This window comes from Gordionus sp. m RMFG-2023, chromosome 1, assembly GCF_954871325.1.
Source record: "Gordionus sp. m RMFG-2023 chromosome 1, tfGorSpeb1-WG-v2, whole genome shotgun sequence".
NCBI lineage: Eukaryota > Metazoa > Nematomorpha > Gordioida > Chordodea > Parachordodidae > Gordionus > Gordionus sp. m RMFG-2023.
In genome coordinates, this window is record NC_088775.1 from 11080387 (window position 1) to 11099658 (window position 19272).

At 27.1% G+C, this 19272-nt stretch overlaps 1 protein-coding gene across 5 annotated transcripts; it reads right to left on the reverse strand.

Moving 5' to 3' along the window:
- Nucleotides 1–1243: 1243 nt before the first annotated feature.
- LOC135931796 (probable cysteine--tRNA ligase, mitochondrial) lies at nucleotides 1244–16418 on the reverse strand. Of its 5 annotated transcripts, none has more exons than XM_065469088.1 (14): nucleotides 16307–16418; nucleotides 16209–16259; nucleotides 16052–16166; nucleotides 15830–16007; nucleotides 15683–15787; nucleotides 15456–15639; nucleotides 9184–9350; nucleotides 7709–7882; nucleotides 6663–6849; nucleotides 4928–5078; nucleotides 4221–4313; nucleotides 2509–2668; nucleotides 1927–2003; nucleotides 1244–1364 (listed from the first exon to the last, which is right to left on the reverse strand). In XM_065469088.1, the coding sequence occupies exons 1-14, from the start codon at nucleotides 16408–16410 to the stop codon at nucleotides 1320–1322; spliced, it is 1791 nt and encodes a 596-aa protein (XP_065325160.1). In that variant the 5' UTR covers nucleotides 16411–16418; the 3' UTR covers nucleotides 1244–1319. The 5 variants fall into 5 exon arrangements, with proteins under 5 accessions (XP_065325160.1, XP_065325159.1, XP_065325161.1 ...); XM_065469087.1 differs by lacking the exon at nucleotides 1244–1364 and adding an exon at nucleotides 1667–1883; XM_065469089.1 differs by lacking the exon at nucleotides 1244–1364 and adding an exon at nucleotides 1667–1883 and having other exon boundaries at nucleotides 16052–16136; nucleotides 16201–16259; nucleotides 16307–16368.
- Nucleotides 16419–19272: the final 2854 nt, after the last annotated feature.

Consider the following 19272-nt stretch of genomic DNA (forward strand, 5'->3'; position numbering starts at 1 on the left):
TAGAATAAATTATTGACTTTCAACTTTTTATAACATTAGCGATTCAATTATCTAATTTTAAATTCAATCGATCATAATAAAATTAGGAATAAAAAAAACTCAGCTAGTCTTAAGTTAGTTCAAGTTACATATCAGCGTGGAAAGAAAATTTTCTTGAATGAATTTATATTACCCTAATAGTTTTTTTTGGAAAATATTTCAATTTTACTCTTAATTAAAAACTATTTCAATAAAAATTTGTAATGTGCATATTTATATATCGGATAAAAAATAGCAGAAACTAGTGTCGGTAGACGGCGCGATTTGAGCAGATTTTTAAAAAGGGTTGACTCTATTTTATCCAGAAATATATTATGCAAGCCCCATAGATGGCACAATGTAGGCAATATTCGTCTGACTAAAACAGTGGTTTAGCCGTTTTAAATCGCCTCAGATAGAACTTTTTTAAGCAAAACTAGCAGAAACATTATTATAAATGTAAAAAAAACATATGTACAATTAATGGGTTTATGTAAAAAAAACTTTTAATAGAGGTATCGATCGGTAATACCATATTGACATAGTGTTTAAAGTCCACTTTTTTTGCAAAAAACCTTTTTTTTCGATAAATCGATCTTTAAATACAATTTCGAATAATCCTTTATTGCTTGCGATCTCATATCTAAAATACAAATATTTTTTTAGAAATGCCCTCCTGAAAATGGATATAGAACACTATAATACTCATCCATCGATATATTATGAATAATTTAAAAATAATCAAAAATTATAACGGAAACGAGCCTATACAAGTTTTTAACAAAATGCATCAAAGATTGGTCTAGAGCTAATTATGACCTTTCAAAAGATAAATCGATGGACTTGATACAAAAATAGCATTCCATATGAAATAATTTTCAACCCTTTTTTCCCCATAAAAATTTTTTAAATTATGGCTAATTTAACTTCTGTCTTCTCTAACTATCTTGTCATATATTACTGTTGCTCATACTGAATTTCATTAAAAAATAAGGCTAATAGATTAAAAGTGTTTTAGATTATTAATATTTTTTTAGTTTGTTCATTGTGCGCGTCAAATTAATTTCTTATTTGCAACTCGATTAATTAAAATTTACGAAATTCCAGCTTTAGTCGAGGATAATAAAACAGTATAATTTTTCTTTTTCTCGAGGTGGGTAAATAGCATTATTGAAACCTATCGTCAAAAAATTGTTAAAAAAAATAATATATGTAACATATTACTGTTTATTGAATCGAATAGCATAAAAAAAATCCAATCACAATATTTAACCATAAAAAAATGAGCTTATAAAATAATTTTATTTTCTTCTGAGTTGCCACGTCCCTCCTGATTTACGCGCATCCTTTTTATAAAAAATGAAATTAATATAAATATTTAAATCGCAAAAATAATAAGAGCAATAAGATAATGTTGTACCTAATCTTTATAGATAAGTATTATTAAATTTACCTCTATTCTTCTTCCATAAATATACTTAAAGCACGTTCCAACAGCTGTTTTTTATATATTTTGCTCTTACTTTTCATTAGTAATCCATTTTTTATTCAACTGTTTTAAGCTATTTGTTGTGACAGTTTTATTAAAAAAGATTTTTTAAAAAATAGAGAAAAAAATAAATTTTTAAATATAAAAACGGGGGGAAAAACAAAACAACAATGAAAATAATGATTATTCTCAATTATATTTTAACATTTTTATTTGAAGAATTCGTCTATTATCAAAAAAACATCCAACGAAATATTCCGCGAGGGAATCAACAAGAAATTCGGCATGGCCCCGTTAGATATGCTCTCTATTATTATGTATTGATATTATAGTGACTAAGAATAATATAAAAAATTCTAGCTACCATCTCCAGAAGCTACGTTATGAACGTTTAAAGTGTTAAAAATAGCTACATTTACTTTGATATCGACACCCAAATCTGTCATTGTTTGTCGCAATGAATCACAATGTTTAAGCAATTTTTCCTTCAAATTTTCTATATTGGATAATAAAAAACGTTGTTTTAAATATTAAACAGCTGGTTCATAAATAATAAATATATAAGTTGCATACTGTATGATAAGTTAGAAATAAGATAAATAGATAGAGTAAATAAAATAGATGAGAAAATGCTAGATAGCAAAGAAAGGAAAAGAAGGACCTAACCCACAAAAAAGATAGGAAGGTTTGATAGGATAGTAAGGAACTAGTGACTATTATCATTTAAAACTTTCCTATCTTACTTAATATGCTATTTATGTTGAGTTTTTATCCCATTCAGTTAGGGGTTCAAAGGATATTCTTTTTTTTAAAATCTAATAAGTAAAATTTATTTTAACCCACAATCAATATCATTCTTATTTAAATTTTAAGCAATCAAAAAATAATTTTTAAAATTTAAAAACACAAAACCAAAATTCCATTTGTTGATTTTTTCTGACATAGGAGTGAAGATTATAGCTATATTATATAATATACAAAAAAAATATATAAAAATATACCAAGACTAATATCTTGCTGAGAATCAAGAAGAGCGGATCTGACGTTATTCCTGAAATTGAGTAAAATCTCAACCGAACTTTCTTTAGTCAGGGCCTGGCTTAATATTTCGCTATCATTAGTCTCGTATTTTGTTTCGTGTACTGTTAACTGATGCCGTTTCTTTTGAGTATAATCATTAAATCTTTAAAACCTATACTAAAATCGGCTGTTTTTATAAATAGCCTGTAGAGTTGGACAGTACCCACGAATATTTGTATCTAAGATATAAGAACGTCTTGATTTTATTTTTAAAAACATTTTTGAGGACCTGTCCATTGGTGACGGGCTAGTGTCAAAAAAAGAAAGGGTCACAAAAGATTAAATTTTGGGTTATTTCTATGGAATTTCCGAATATAATAAATTACTCATAGTTTTGAGGCCAATAAAAAATATTATTTTTAACCTATTCTGTATTTATAATTATAGTGACTTAAATTTATTATTATATATCAGAAGAAAAACTTTTAGATATCATATTTCCAGAGTTTTTAAGGTAGCGAGCTTCTTGTAGCGCGCTATCTTTTTTGGTAGCTATAGCTAATAGCGCACTACTTTTTTTAAAATTATTAATTTTTTTAGCGCGCTACTTAGCTACATTTTAAAAATATAATAATGTAACTATAAATGTGAAAATTTAAATATAATATCATAATTATTATAATTTTTATGATTTATTATTTAATTTTGAAATATATTTTCAATTTGTATTATAAACCTAGATCACGTGTAAATTATTTAAAATGTCATCGCAAATGGACATCCAAATCGTTGAAAGTGAGTCAGAAGATGATATTAATGAAATGGAAGATACCCAGGAGGAAAGTGTTCTTTATTAACAATAATACAAATTTCCCATTTCTTCTTTCTCTAGCCTTTAATCCTACTCCTTACTTCAGATACTTATTTAATTTTTGATAATATCCCAAATTGAATATTTCTTGAGTCGAGTTAATATCCATAAAATGAGTAGATACAGTTTAGAATGTTTGTAAATAAAATAAAAGGTCATGGTTGATAAGTGTACGAATTCCGCGTTATTTGAGTGCTACTAAAAATTGATATTCAATTGTTTTTTGATAATGAGGTGCGTCCAAAGTATAGTTGGGTAATGACTAAATGTCGGTTTAATCTACAGGCACTTCCCGGAGAAAATCCGTCATCATTAAGGTGTTTTAATATATATTATTTTTTTCAAATATGAGCTGCTATATGTTTAAGAAAACCGAGTCCAAAGTGAAATTTTTAGCTAATAACTCGGTTTAGCAGATTTTTTTTTAGTTTGCTAATAATCAGCTTATATGGCTAAAAATATAGTACTCAACTAGAGTCCAATGTTAAAAAAATATTCTTGCATATTACGCAACTCGATTTTCGTAAATTTCGATGATAAATTAATTTATTTAAAAATAAAATAAAATTTAAACTTTTAAACGCACCCTTATTTCTTATCTAATAAAAAAAAATAGGATGGTAAAAAGTAAAAAAAAACAAAATGGTTAACAATAAATACTTACCCCTTTCAAAAAAAAGGATATAAATAAGGAGAATTCAATTGTGATCTTAAATACCTCATAAATTATGAATATAGATTTTTTTAAAAAACAAAAGAATAATTCAATCATTTATAGTAAAATAAAAAAATTAGATTTATTTTTTAAATTTAAATTCTCACCATTCCAGAAAAATTGAATCCAAGATCCAAAAGCAAATTTTCGACAAAATATCTTAATTTGGCTACGACAAATGGACTGCGCGAATAAAATACCTGCAAAAATAATTAAATAAAATTTTATATATTTAGATTTTTCCAAAACAGTTGAAACCCATACCAAAAAAAGATTTATAATGTAGTATCTATGAGAGTTAATTATTTTTTTTATATATTGCGCATATAAAATAATATACTTTCTCTAAAAAATTTTGGTTACTGAAAAACCCTAAAAGATTTTAAGTAATGAAGTTATTTTTTTAAAAGTCTTGCATCCGTATCCCATTTGTGTTTTTAACTAGAGGCGTATGGGTAGAGCCCTAAACTAGGCCCGAAAATTTCAAAAAGAGGGCCAGTGGAACAAATAAAGGTTCAAATGTTGCCTAAATGTATTCGATTTATATTTCTCTTCCTTTTTTCATTAATACCCATTCGTATTATTCCATAGCCATAAAAAGATGTTATGGTGACGATGATCATGGCTCATGTTTTGTTAGAGAAAATCATTTGAAACGATTAAAAAAATTGGGATACGCCCAAAAATATGATAATAATGTTAAGATTATGAGAATATAATCGAAAATTGACTAAGGCGGAAATTGACTAGGGCGGAGTGATCTTAAAATTATGATTAATATAATAAAATATTGGGATGAAAATCAAAACGAAACTATGTCTGATATAGATGGTATAGGGTTAGAGGAATTAACGTTAACGTTCTTGTCATATTCATCGATAAGCTTCGTAAGTGCTTGCATGACGCAGGGAGTGTCAAAATCGTTTCTCAGGTGGCTATCAACTTCTAGTATCGTTTTGGCCAAGCTTTATTCATTAAAATAAATCTATCTAATATTATGATTCACTTGAAATATTAATGCTAATTTACAAAAAATAATAACGTTGTTATTTCATTATTTTTTGAAAAGTAACCTTTTTAAGTTGAGGACAGATTACTTTTTAATGTATTATGCTATATATATGCCGATAATTTTTTAACCAGTTTTAATGGTGATTGTTTATCAACACTTTCTTCAAAAGAAACCTACTATTTCTTTTATTGATTTGACCTTTAAGAAAGATAATATGTGTATTAACCTTAGTTGCATTACTCTATATAATCCAAGCCACCCAATTGACTGATATAAATAACAACTGAAAGAAGAATGGAGATGTCAGTATAATATGTTACACGAACGGTTTTATATTTGTTTTTTTATATAAATATTAGACCTAAACATTCAATAAAAAAACAAAAATTATTATAATATAATCATAATAAAATGCAAAAGTAACGAATAAAATAGCGCTCGATTTATCTCCATTAAGATAAAAATCTCTGAAAATAATTAAAACTTGGTTAAAAATTCTAGGAAAATGAAAAAAAAAATGGGCAAAATTATTTTTACGATATTTTTTAAACCCTTAGAACAACGTAAACGCATGAACAGCTTTCTTTCTTTTTTCTGAATCCGGTTTATAGGATCGTCGGACCTCTTCAAATTTGACATTGGATGGAAAAAAATCCGAATTTTGTTGGAACCGGCCGAAATATAAAAACGTTGACTATCATTATTTTAAATTACATTAAAACTTTCAACAAAATATTTCACGTTAAAGCTATAGAGCACCAAAGGGCTTCGTATTTGGTTTACATAACTAAAGATAAAAAAAAATAGAGGCCTCAGCAATCCTCTCGATAAAATATATCAAGTTTTATTTGCGTTGTCCTTCTCCCCTTCCCATATAACTCGTATCAGGTTAATACTGCAAAACTTTATGCATCACCACTATGCCATATCATTCCCCTCTCTCCTCCAAAATGTGTTTTTGAAAAAAATATACAATATATCTTTAAGCGCAGATAAATAGAAATTTATCTCGTAATTAGGCTTACGAATAATGTAAGAATAACAAAGCCATTATTTCGGTTCGATAAAATAATTTAATCTTTTTAAAATATTTTCAAAAGCGAAAAAAATAATATTGATGTGGAAATAAAAAATGGTAAATATACTTAATATATGCTAGTTATTTTATAATTTATGCTTAAATTTTCATCATTTTTCTTTTATTTTTTTCAAATTAATTTCACATAATAATCTTAGCATATAAATTCCATCTCGTATATGATGTTTTTGTTTCTTCTTATATATAATAATCAATTATAATTATTTTAGGAAAAATGATATTAAAAATAAATATTGATTAAATTTTCTTAACATCTCTCCTCTGAAGTTTTGACAGATCTGTTAATTAGTCCATGGTCAAACCATATATGACTTGAATCGCATAATCTAGAGCTATGCTCTGTAGAAGTTACAAATAAAAAAAAAATATAATGTAGATGGATCAAAATCTTAACACTTTATATAAGGAAGGAAAAAAAATACTCCATATAAAATTTACATTTCTTCCAAGTGTACTTCATCAATTGGGCAACAATAACTCATATTCCCGTGATTATCGAAAATTTTGTGATTCTCCCCTTGGCCCGCAGTGTGGGCGTAAACGTTGCTTTGAAACAGAAAGTTATCGATGCGATTTAATAAAGAAACGCTTTTGTTCATAGTGACATCCAGGTCAAAGGTCAAATCTTAAAGAATTGCAAATGGGAATAAATTAAAAACTTATTTAAATATATAAATTATATATAATAATAAGCAGTTATTTCCTCATATAGGCAATCAAAATTCATTTAAAACATACAATATAGTATTTATTATGTAGGAAGTCAATGTTGGAAATCGGTCAATACTTGTATATTGCCTTTTGTATAAATATAAATGTAGAATGAATCAAAAGTTTGATCGTTTAAAATTTAGATAAGACATTCTACCATAGAAGTTGGTGTAGTCCACCCCTGTTCACTCGAAGCCAGCTATTTTTACTGGCTAAGATGGGTCGAAGTTTGAAAATGCCTTAAAGATAATTAGGCAAATTAATTTCGTTTTCCTTCATCAAAAAATTATTGAGTGTTGGACAGGACGAAAAAATTATGGGTTGAGCCGAAAACCGATAATTTTAAAGAGCTGGTTGGGCTAGACTCCGGCAACCTCTATTCTACAGATGCTAGGGCATCTCTAAAGTAGATATAAATTTTGATAAAAAGTAGTCCACTACATTCAGATCGATTCTAAGAACCAAGACCAATCTAGATAATTTAACAACCAACATCATTCAGGAGCAGCTGATTACTTTTTTAAAAATTGGATTGTGGAGTGAACTTAACTGGTCCTGACTAACCCTCACATACACCGTGTGCTTACTGCCTGAGTTTCAACTTCCAACATTGCCTGTAACATAAAATTAACAATCATCAAATGAAAGTGCTCCTCACAATAAAAAAATACATATATTGAAAATCTATAATATTTTGATAATATTAGAGAAAATAATATAAAAATAATTTCTAAATCAAAATTTTTTAAAAAGGCGGGTAAACATGTCAAAACCTTTTCTATAATGATTCAGAAGACACATCATTCTAAAATGATCACTGTTGTAGGACTCGATTTTATTGGCATGACGTTGTGACCGATCTAGAGGGGCAAAGAAATCCTTTAAAGTCATAAAATTTTTGAGAGATTTCGACATTTTTCGATTGTCGTTGCTATTATTCAGGTGTCCTTTTTGCGTTAAGAAATTAAAATAGTTGTTTTATATCGTAACTCACTATTATTTTTTTAAAATCGGAATACACCTATAAATACAGGTCGAATGGAAGCAAACTGTTTTAAAACTTTAATCTAAAAACCGGAATGGAACTGAACCCTTATGCAAATCGTTTCCATACCCTGCTCGGTAGTAGACGTTGATACTTGGTATACATTTATTCATTGGAGTTAAATATAACTCATTTTCGAATTTTAAAAAAAAATCATTTATTTGAAATATTTAACAAAACTCCCTAATTCCAGAAAATTCTTAAAATAGCCCACTACAAAACTTCCGAAAATGTTACATTGACTCAACAACAAAAAAAATAATAGCCTCCAGGGATCCAAACCGAAACGAATATCGGTTCGGTTCAGGTTTATGTTCGGATAAAAATAACGGTTCAAGGTTCAGGTTCTGTTCGTAAAAAATTAAAATATCGGTTCGGTTCGAACCTCTAAAAACCGGTTTGAACACTTTTGTATTCAAACCTACATTCGAATTATGTATAGGGAAAATATTTTTTTATTTTATCATTAATTTAAAAAACACATATAGAAAACCTTCATTTTAATTTATAAATATAAAGATATATATCAATGATTAATTTTAATATGAACAATATTTTCCTTTTTTTAACTTAAATTTTTTTATTAAGCCGCACAATTAATATATTTTCAAAATTCGTCTCACTCAAATTACATCTATAAGGAGATAGCATAAATTTAATTGTTGAAATATCTTTTCACACTAACTTGGGTGGCCGGCACTGCCAATATGATATCAGATTTGATGTGTCATTTATAATAATATTTTGGATTTAATTTTTCTCTAAGCATTATAATTTATAAGCTTAAAATATTTAAAAAATGTTGTAAAATGACGATATACTAAAGTTTATAAAAATTATGACCGACACTTATCAATCAAATGTGATTGATGATAATCTTTAAATAATTCGAATATAATTGAAATCTAATAATAACTTGCATATTATTTTATAAGCATAAAATCATGATACTCGAACCGGTTCACATGCATTTTAGGGGTTCGGTTCAGGTTCGGCTGAATTTTTTTTAGCGGTTTAGGTTCTGTTCAGGTTCAGTAAAAAATACCGGTTTTTAGCGGTTTAACGGTTCGGTTTGGATCCCTGGCCTAAACATTTTTACTGATGTTTCGTAATCGAATCTCATAATTTATGATTTATTTTAAAAGAACGATCATCTATAGATCGTAATCGTTAAGATTTCATTCATGCTAAAATAGTTAAAACCGGTGTGCATCCATATGTCGGCCATCTCGTAATCCTTTCCATCCTCGAGATGACGCATATCCCCCCCTTCGTAAAAGCAGGAACACTGAGCTAGCTCGTTTTCGTGGTGAGGAAATATAAGATCTCGGCCGCCGCTATGTATATCCATTCTGGGACCGAACACAAGGCTATCCAAATATAATAAATTATTTTGTTTTAGAGTATTGGGGCAAAGAAATTTTCAAGATTCTTTGTGCATGAAGATTACAAAAAAAAATCTTTTAAGTAAAAATCCTTAAGATGTTTGGCAATTAACTTTCCTTTTTTTAAAATCTTTCAACTGTTTTTCTAATTTTAGTTATTTTCTTCTTTTTCATGTTAATTCCTAATTAGTAATTAGGGTTGTTAAATAATTTTTTAAAAAGGACTATCCCAATATCTTTTTTTAAATATTTATATCATTAAAAAAAAACAGGTCATATAAAAAATAATTTAAAACAAACAAATATGTGAAAATTACATTAATTTAAAAAAAATATATTTTAAAAAAACAATTAAGAGATGGGTATACTTGTAATTACTTTGATTAACCAAAAAATATCACACAAGTCTAGATATTTTGCTAATAGATGCCTAAAAAGTTTGGATATCTATTAATAAAATCTAGAAGCTTGCCTAATATTATTTTGGCGAAAGTCTTAATTTAAAATCAGCTAAATATATCTGTTTAACAATACTATTCGTAACATTCTAATCCAAAATTTTCAGAAATATTTGATTTTTTTTAAAAAAAATGGATTCCTGTATATCAAAAAAAAGGGTAGAATAATCTATAATTATAAACTATTATTTGCTAATCATTTTAATAGTTAAATATGACGTCGATAAAACTAATCAGTTATATTGGGTAATTGCTCTAGTTTTAGCAGGCCAAAAAAAGATCAACCTAGCTTGGATATATCGTCAGCTGGGTTTTTTGATAAATTAATTCTTCCATATTATATTCTTATATATCCACTAAAAAAATGTTAAAATATAATTTAGAATGTTCCTTTATTTTTATTATTACATTGTAATCTTCTATCTAAAATACAAGAAATACTTCTTTTTTTTTAATTGATCTGAAAAATAAAAAGATATAGAATACTATATTTCTCAGCCGACCATATAGAACAACTTTGAAGAAGGCACACGAATACATTAACTTGTACCCTTAATGATTAGCAAATTCTACTCGGCACGTGACTGTTGACTGAACAGAAAGCCATTACTCAACTATAACTTATCAGTTTATCAAATTTACTTATTAGAATTTTGCATTTAAGGCAGTTGAAATAAAAATGACTAAATTATCATAAATAATTTGCAATATTTGAATAAATTGAATAATTCATTTTAATCGAATCAAATAATTTTTTATTCGTATACAAAACAAATAATTTACTATTGGTATTCATTACAATTCGGTAGGGTTGTGCCGATAATAAAATGACCTGTTTATAAATGTGTATATCTTAGAATTGTTACAAGATTGGCATCTAATCTTTTTACGCATAAATATCTGGAATATCGATATAAGCATTAAAACTGGTTATAAAACAAAAATATCATAAGGAGAGGCATCAAAATTAGCAGATCAAAAATATGTTCTTGATCGGGCAAAAATTGTTAAAAACCAACCCCAAAACATAGGCTCATTCTATTTGCCGATCCTGACCTTATTTTTGTTTGATAAATCATTTTTAAGTCTTATTAATATTCTAAGATGGTTATGGCTTAAAAATTTACTGCTTATCTTGTGGTAATTCCGAGATATGTAATATTTATAACTTTGTCATTTCAACACCGGTCAAAATAGCGGCAGTGCCCTTACCATTCGATTTAAATTATTTAAAGTAAATAAAATATTCGATTTATTTATAAATAGACCTAAGCCTAATATATCACATTTAAAAAAAATTTATCCAAAGTTGTAAACTCTGAATTATGTAATTTCATATTAAATCAATAACTTTACAGCTCGAATTTTTTAATTTTAATAAAATTTTGCATACTGAGTGAACATCCTTGGAAGGCATCAAATCCAAATTAGCCTATTAGTAATTATAGTTCCCGAGATATCAATATGACAGTAAATTTAAATATATATCGTTTTGTAGCTCTACTAAAGACCTTAGAATAATATTGCCGTTTTTATTAATGTTATAATCTTTGAAACTCATTAGGTGTTTTTCCGAATTTCCTTGAATTTAATATTTTATTCAGCGATTTTTTTAAAAAACTAAGAATAAGTTTTAATCTCTTAGGACCTAATTTAATCACAAGGTACATTAAATATATGGCAAGAAATTAAAAAAGCAAATAATGAATGAAAAGGAAAAATAAGTCAGAGAAAGAATGAGAAACTAAGAGGGGAGAAAAATAGAGAAAGTAAATGAAAGGAAATAACAAAAATAACCTGTTTCTATGAGGAGTTTGTGGGAGATTTAAATAATTCGATTTGATTTTTAACAGTTTCTTTATTGACCTCTTATTTTTATTCAACTTTAGGAACTGTTTCGTGTTTTAGCATAAATCCATTATATCCTTCATTGCCCTGTAGAACCCTAATGTCTTAAACTCCCCATTTGTTTTGCCATTGAAGGAATATAACCAATTAATGGCCTCGAGGACCAGGCTATTATTAGTATGATTTCTCAGAATATGAGCGAAGAAGGTAAGACGCTTCTTCTTTAAAGTCACGTGTACTTGAGTATGGTTTGACCTCTTATAAAGGTTATCATTTGAGATAATTTTAGGGTAAAAAATGCTGTTAAATCTAGGGAGGTATCGGTTTTCACAAGGCTACGAATCTTCAACTTCACTATCATTCCAATTCTCCTTTAAGGTGGTGACATATGAAGACAGAGACCAGGAGACTACAGACGTTCATTAACAAATGTCTAAAAATAATATACGGCATTTTTTACCCTAACATTATCTCAAATGATAACCTTTGAAAGAGATCAAACCACACTCAAGTACACGTGACTTTAAAGAAGAAGGTCTTACCTTCTTCGCTCATTTTCTGAGAAATCATACTAATAGCCTGGTCCTTGAGGCCATTAATTGGTTATATTCCTTCAATGACAAAACATATGGGAAGTTTAAGACATTATGGTTCTACAGGGCATTGAAGGATATAATGGATTTAAATTTAAACACGAAACAGTTCCTAAAGTTGAATAAAAATAAGGGGTCAAAAGAAACTGCTAAAAATCAAATCGAATTATTTAAATCTCCCATAAACTCTTCCTAGAAACAGGTTATTTTTGTTATTTCCTTTCATTTACTTTCTCCCCTCTTAGTTACCTTTTCATTCTTTCTCTGACTTATTTTTCCTTTTCCTTTTCATTCTCATTATTTGCTTTTTTAATTTCTTACCATATATTTAATGTACCTTGTGATTAAATTAGGTCCTTCCTTTGCCTTTATAGTAATTGAATACATAAGCATTTTATGGGTGTGGGCTGTGCTTAATTTTAACCATTCCCCATCAGCCCACAGACGTTGAGGTAATAGTCCTAGGACTATTAAGCGTACAAGTACGTGCCACTTGCCCATAAACGTATGAAGGGCTCCTCATTTTTATCCCCATTTTTAATTTGTCCAATTAGATGGATTATGAGGAAAACCTAACGTAGCTCTGTTGAATCCACAACTAGAGGGCAAAAACGTTCTTTATCATGTATCACGTAAACATAAAAACACAAGATTTGCCAGCATTGATATGTGGGATAATATTAGTTATCATTATATTCATCTTTTTGTAAATAAAATATGAATTTTCGAAATATTATAACGTTCTCGGCCTTTTCATTAAATTATTTTTTTAGAAGTCTTAATAAATTTTTCAAATGAGGGCTTATTGGTAAAATATTATATTTTGGTATAAAAAGGAGATCCGGTGTCTGGATAAGCCAAATTTCGTTAGTCCTTTTTGGGTAGAGAAAATTTATCTTAATTTTATCTCAATTTATATCAACTTCTTGTGCATATCCTACCATCTATCATTTCCATACTAAACCGATTAAAAATACTGCGTGAATATTCTATGTCCCAAGTATATATTAGCCTATCTCTTAGCTGCTTCATATTCGGGTATGGGCATAGTAAAAATTTATACCTTTAATATGCTCTCCTCCATATTTATAGAATTGTGAGTATTATAAATATTTGAGCTGATTAAGGACTTTGTAAGCTTGCCTTGGCAACTAATCTTTTTACTGCGACGCCTTGCCATCGGACATTTTACCATGTGTTATAACAATGAAATGTCATTCTGCTTGGATATCAATTTCAAGGAACAACGATGAATTTTTTCTTATTTTCTAATGCGCTGGTGAACCATCAGAAAAGTAATGATTTATTATCTGATGGATTATATTTTTAGAAAAATTAATCAAATGCGATTGTAATAAATGGAATTGAAACAGTATTATGGTGGGATTCCGATATTATTCCAAATCTTAGGTTGTTTATTTGATCTCCCATTTTATAATAAATTGAGAAAATGCATAGCTTGTGAAGTCCATTGACATTCTGAACTTCGTCTTGGACAATAATAGAATTAGTTTTTTGAAAAGTCATAAATAATTTAGATAGTGATTATTTTCTAATTTAAGGTTATTGTTAAAACGAACTTTGTTGTTAGAGCATATAAATGTATGGCACATATGAATTTCGATCGAAAGATGGAGGAATAGTCTTCAGTGTTGTTTAATTCCATCGAACTAGACAATATTTTATAAATAATTTTTCGAAGTGTTTTTTTTTCAAAAGTGGAGAACTAGGACAACTCGCTACAGTCACCAAAATAACTAGTGGGTAACAAGGAGGGGGGGGGGGATTGCAAATAATTTTACCTATAATATCTCTATAAGTCATATATCCTCAGCATTTCTATCATTTTTTAGTCAGCATTGTTAATTAGTATAAAATCTTAAGTTTAATATTCAGGTATATGTTAAGAGTGCATTACATTAATGTGTTCTAGCCCTTGCTAATTATACAATATAATTTTTGGGTCTTAAGCTTTTCCAAAAATTTAAAATCTAATTGCCATGTTAATATTAATCTCCTTAAAATATTATTAGGAATATATTTGCCGATATTGAAATGAGTTAATTATAAATGTGTATATCTCAGAATTGGTATGAGATTGGCATTTAATTTTTCATGCACAGACATCCTGAACATCACAATTTTTTATAAAACAAAATTATTCTAAAGAAGCGTTTAGAAATTGGACAATTTAAAATTTGTTCAAAATTATCAGTTTTGCCGATGCAAATTTTATTTGCCACTATCCCTCCCTCCTTCTTAAGATATTTTTGTATGATAACATATTTTTAAGTGTTATTGACATTTAAAGATGGTTAGATATTAAAAAATATTTGTCAATCTTGTGACAATTTCTAAATATATATACATTTATAATCAGGCCATTTTAATTTCATCAAAAATATATATACATTTATAACCAGGCCATTTTAATTTCATCAAAATAATCATGTAGCCCTAAATATTATATAATTTGATTAATTTGTTGAGAAATAACTTTTTAATGATAAATATGCAATTTTTTCGTGGTAAGTTGAATAATAATTTTTCAAAATTTTCATTTGCAAGTAAAATGATTAAAATCTCAGCTGAATAATATTATTTCCTGGCAAATTTTATTTTTATGTTTTAAAATCTAAAAATTTTAATAAAAATGTGCTCTTTTTATAAGAGATCAACAATTTTTGAAAAAAAAATTATTCTTTTATTTTATTTTTAAATCACAATAATTAAAAAATTAATGACTCCTAATTTTAAATTTTTTTTCTCCAAATAGATAAAATGTAAGTGAATAATAAAAATATTAAATTCAAAAAAATTTGGAAAGCAAAACACCTGGAATTTTAAGGTTCAAAGTCTAAAATGTAAATAAAAATAGAAACATTATTTTTTTTAATCTTTAGTATTTAATTACAAGTTGGCATCTTATATTTATTTTTGAAAAAAGGTCATTTTGACCTTTGTTCAGAAACTATTAGTACTAGGAGGTTAAAATTTTGGACTTGATATCTAGTATTGTTCTCTCAGTATGCAAAATTCAAAAGGTTGGCTTAAAAGTTATCGATTTGATATGAAATTACTAAACACAGGTATGTTCAGTAAAATATTAAACCAACTCACATATTATAAAATATTAACAAGAAATTATGAAAATAAATAATGAAAAAGTTTTAAAAATAGTTTCTAATTACTTTGACATAACAGAACACTCTATATGCCACCCTGGTCTACCATAAAGAGAACTATTTGTTAAAGTGTTATTGTTATGTATCATCATTTTAGAAGCATCAAAGACTTTGGAATCATATTCATCTTGATCGTAAATTTTGTCCACTTTCCATAGTGCAAAATCAGTGGGATGTTTGCGGTATGGATCTAAATATAAACTATAATTTACTTAATCTGTTAAAATTATTACCTTTAAAAGAGGGTTCATATGATGATTGATTGATTTTTAACTCAGAAATATTTCTAAACTTGCCATAATTTTTTTTATATTTCTGAGAGTCAAAATATACATTTCCTAATAAATAAACAAGCTTTGTATAAATAATTTAACATTTACCATTAGGAACAGAATATGCAAATTTTTTGTTAATCATAACTTGAATATAATATAATATGTATGCTATGTGCTCAGATACTCTCAATTTAATATTGGGTGGCTGAACATTCAAGTATTTCATATCTTCAAAAAACATATTTTCATGCATCTTTGCAAGTGCCCATGGCTTTATATTTTGCTAAACTTTTGTAAAATGATTGTATAATTTAATAATTAATTTACTTCTTTTGATCTTCTCAATATTTTATCATCAATATCAGTTATACTCATAGCTTGTACAAATTCATACGAAAACATTTTTAAGATTCTACGTATAATATCAAATTGGACATATGTTCTAATAAAAATTGTTAATATATTGAATTTAATACTTGCAAACTTTGCATGACCAATATGGGCCTCATCATAAACAGTTGGGCCACAAATATACCTTTTAAAAAATATATAATCGATGACTAAAAACATAGCAATTAAAACCATGATCCTAAATAATTTTGATTTTTATTAAATAGTACATTCTGTTTTTGCAAAGTATTAAATATTTGAAAAATTTTATCTGGAGAGCATGCTTTAAAATTCATTTACAAACCTTTGGCATACTAAGAAATAATAGACAGATGACACATATAATTATTGACATTATTTATTATATAATAAAAATTAAAAGCTTCATATATGATGAACAAAATGTTTGGATACACCCTATATAATTTTATATCTTTACAACAAAATAACAGGCTAATATTCTTGTTTTTTTTCAGTACACCCTATTTCTTTTATTCAAAACTATTTTTCTGCCACTGGGATCAAGGAATGGGGAAATGGGAAATTTTCCTAACCTTAGGAAATTTGCCGGTTCTCGTAAATATAATCTTAAGTCGATAAAAATTTTCTCCTTACCCATCACTCACCACGTTCCCCCCCAAAAATGTGTACTATATATATTTATATATCACTATAAACAATAATTTGAAAGAAAAATAAATAAAAGTTAATAATTTTTTAAAGTAACGACTATAATTCAAAATTCTAAGAAAAAAACAATTTTATTTTAAAAAAAGTAAAAGCCCAAATATATTTTTATTTAAATATAGGAGAGGGAAAGACCCACCAATACTCTCCTCTGCATAGTATACAAGACATGCCTATGGTCTCTACCCTCTACAAATATTTTCATTTAATACTATAGTTCTCGAGTTATTAACGTTTTATTTTTCCTGAAGCTATAAAAAGAAATAATCTTGTTAAAATCATTTTTATTTTTATAAATTTTTTATTCAAAATTAATTCTTTTCTTGTTTTGATTGATTTTTATATTAAAAAAATAGCGTATATTACAGTTAATCACAATTTTAAAATATTTTTCCACCATATTTACACTAATAATCCAGTGTACAATAGCTGCAGTCTATGGACAGATGTTTTCAATTATATGGATGATGCTTTAATAACGGAAACAAAATTAAGCAGCATAACTAAATAGAGAAAGTTTTTACAAGAATTCGTAATAAAGGGTTTTCGAATAAAACCAATTTATTTGAATTAGTATAATAAAAATTCAGAGGTCAAATATAAAAATTTATAGGTTAAAAATGAAAACCTAAATGTCAAAGAGCCACACCATATAGAAAATAAAGAAATTATAATAAATATTATAACCAAATGAACCAAAAATGATAAAAATATAAAAAAAATAAAAGAAATCTTAGTAGATAATTAAATTCATAGGCGTAGCCAGCACTATTAAATGACTATTTTCCACATATATTTTATTGAGGTCTTTAGATCCACTTATAGCAGACTTTTGGAATTTTTTTATATAAATTATTTTTGGTTTTAGTCTAATTATTCTTTGAAATTCTCCTTTATAGTAATATATTCTATACATATTTAGGCCAGAGAGGTAGTGGGGGGAGGGGGAGGATGCATGGGGGAATTTTTTATTGACTTAAAATAATATTTGCAATAACAGGCAAATTTCCAAAGGTTTTCTCTTTGCCCTATCTTTTTGGCTGCGTCTAATGATAAATAAGTAAATTATAGTAAATAAGGAATTTAATTGTAAAAAATATAATAATAATATAATAGATGAATTTACAAAATCTATAATATAAAAGAAGAATTATTTACAAATAAAATTTCAAAAACAAAAAAATCTAAATCATGTAGAAGGCTAACGGTTAAACAAAAAATAAATATACACAAAATCAAAAGCATTCAAAAAATAAAAATTAAAATATTACATAATAAAACATAAATACGAAAACGAAAATAAAAACTTCGTGATTATTTAAAAATTTCCTTTTAAAATATAACCGCGATATGGATATGTATTAGAAATGGAAATTAAAAGTGAGGATAAGGATATAAATATACAATTTAAATTAAAAATAAATTAATTAAATTTAAAATTCAGAGAGATTTTTAAAGAATGAAATCCCACGCATCAAATAACCCCAAAATATTAAATTGAAAATAATTTAATCTTGTAAATTAATTCGAATAAATATTTAAGTAATTCTTATTGAAGAGTATTATAATGAAAATTACGTATCCCAAAAATTATTCTCTAACCCAAATTTTGATATCCAAGCCCAACCCATAATAGCACCAATTTCTTCCTTAAGTATCCAAAGATCCAAATAATACATTGTCTCTTTAATTAATACTGGTAAATGTACCCTTCCCAAAACTACAATTTCAGTTCCATTTAATTGTTTTACTATTATTTTATCATTTATTATTTGCTTATTAGGCCATAATTTATCAAATTCTTTACATCCCATGACCGATATAGTAGCTCCTGTATCCAATAACATTGTAATTTATTTTCTGCCCACATTAATTTTCACGCGCGGACAATCATCATAATTACTATTATTTTTTCCCACTAAAATTGTCATATTATAAATTTGAACATTTGACTTGGGCTGCTCATTTTCCTTATTTTTGATAACCAAATCATTATTACTTATTTCTTCTTTTATTTTGATTCCCAATTTATTTTTAAAACTTAATGTATTTTTCGGTATTAATTCGCTCTTTTGATTTAATGGGGTTTCCGATGTAATAACCACAAATGTTGTTTTTTCACTATCATACAGGCATACTATAGGACAATCCCTCGCATAGTCCAATATCAAGTTATTACTTGAACATTATTTCCTTCATTTTTCGTTTCTTTAGGTATTACATTATTATATTCATTTTTAATCTTCGTTCCTGGTAATCCGTTTCTAACAAATGGAAACGCAACTGATGGAAACGCATTGATACCTGTTTGTTGCTTTCTGAAACATTTATCTGAAGTATGACCTGTTCTTCCACAATTTGAACATGGCATTACCTTTCGTTCGTTTTCCTGTATTTTAAAAGTTGACACATAACATTTTTCGGCATTGTGACCAGAATTTCCACATCTTCTACAAATTGGTAGAGGTTTC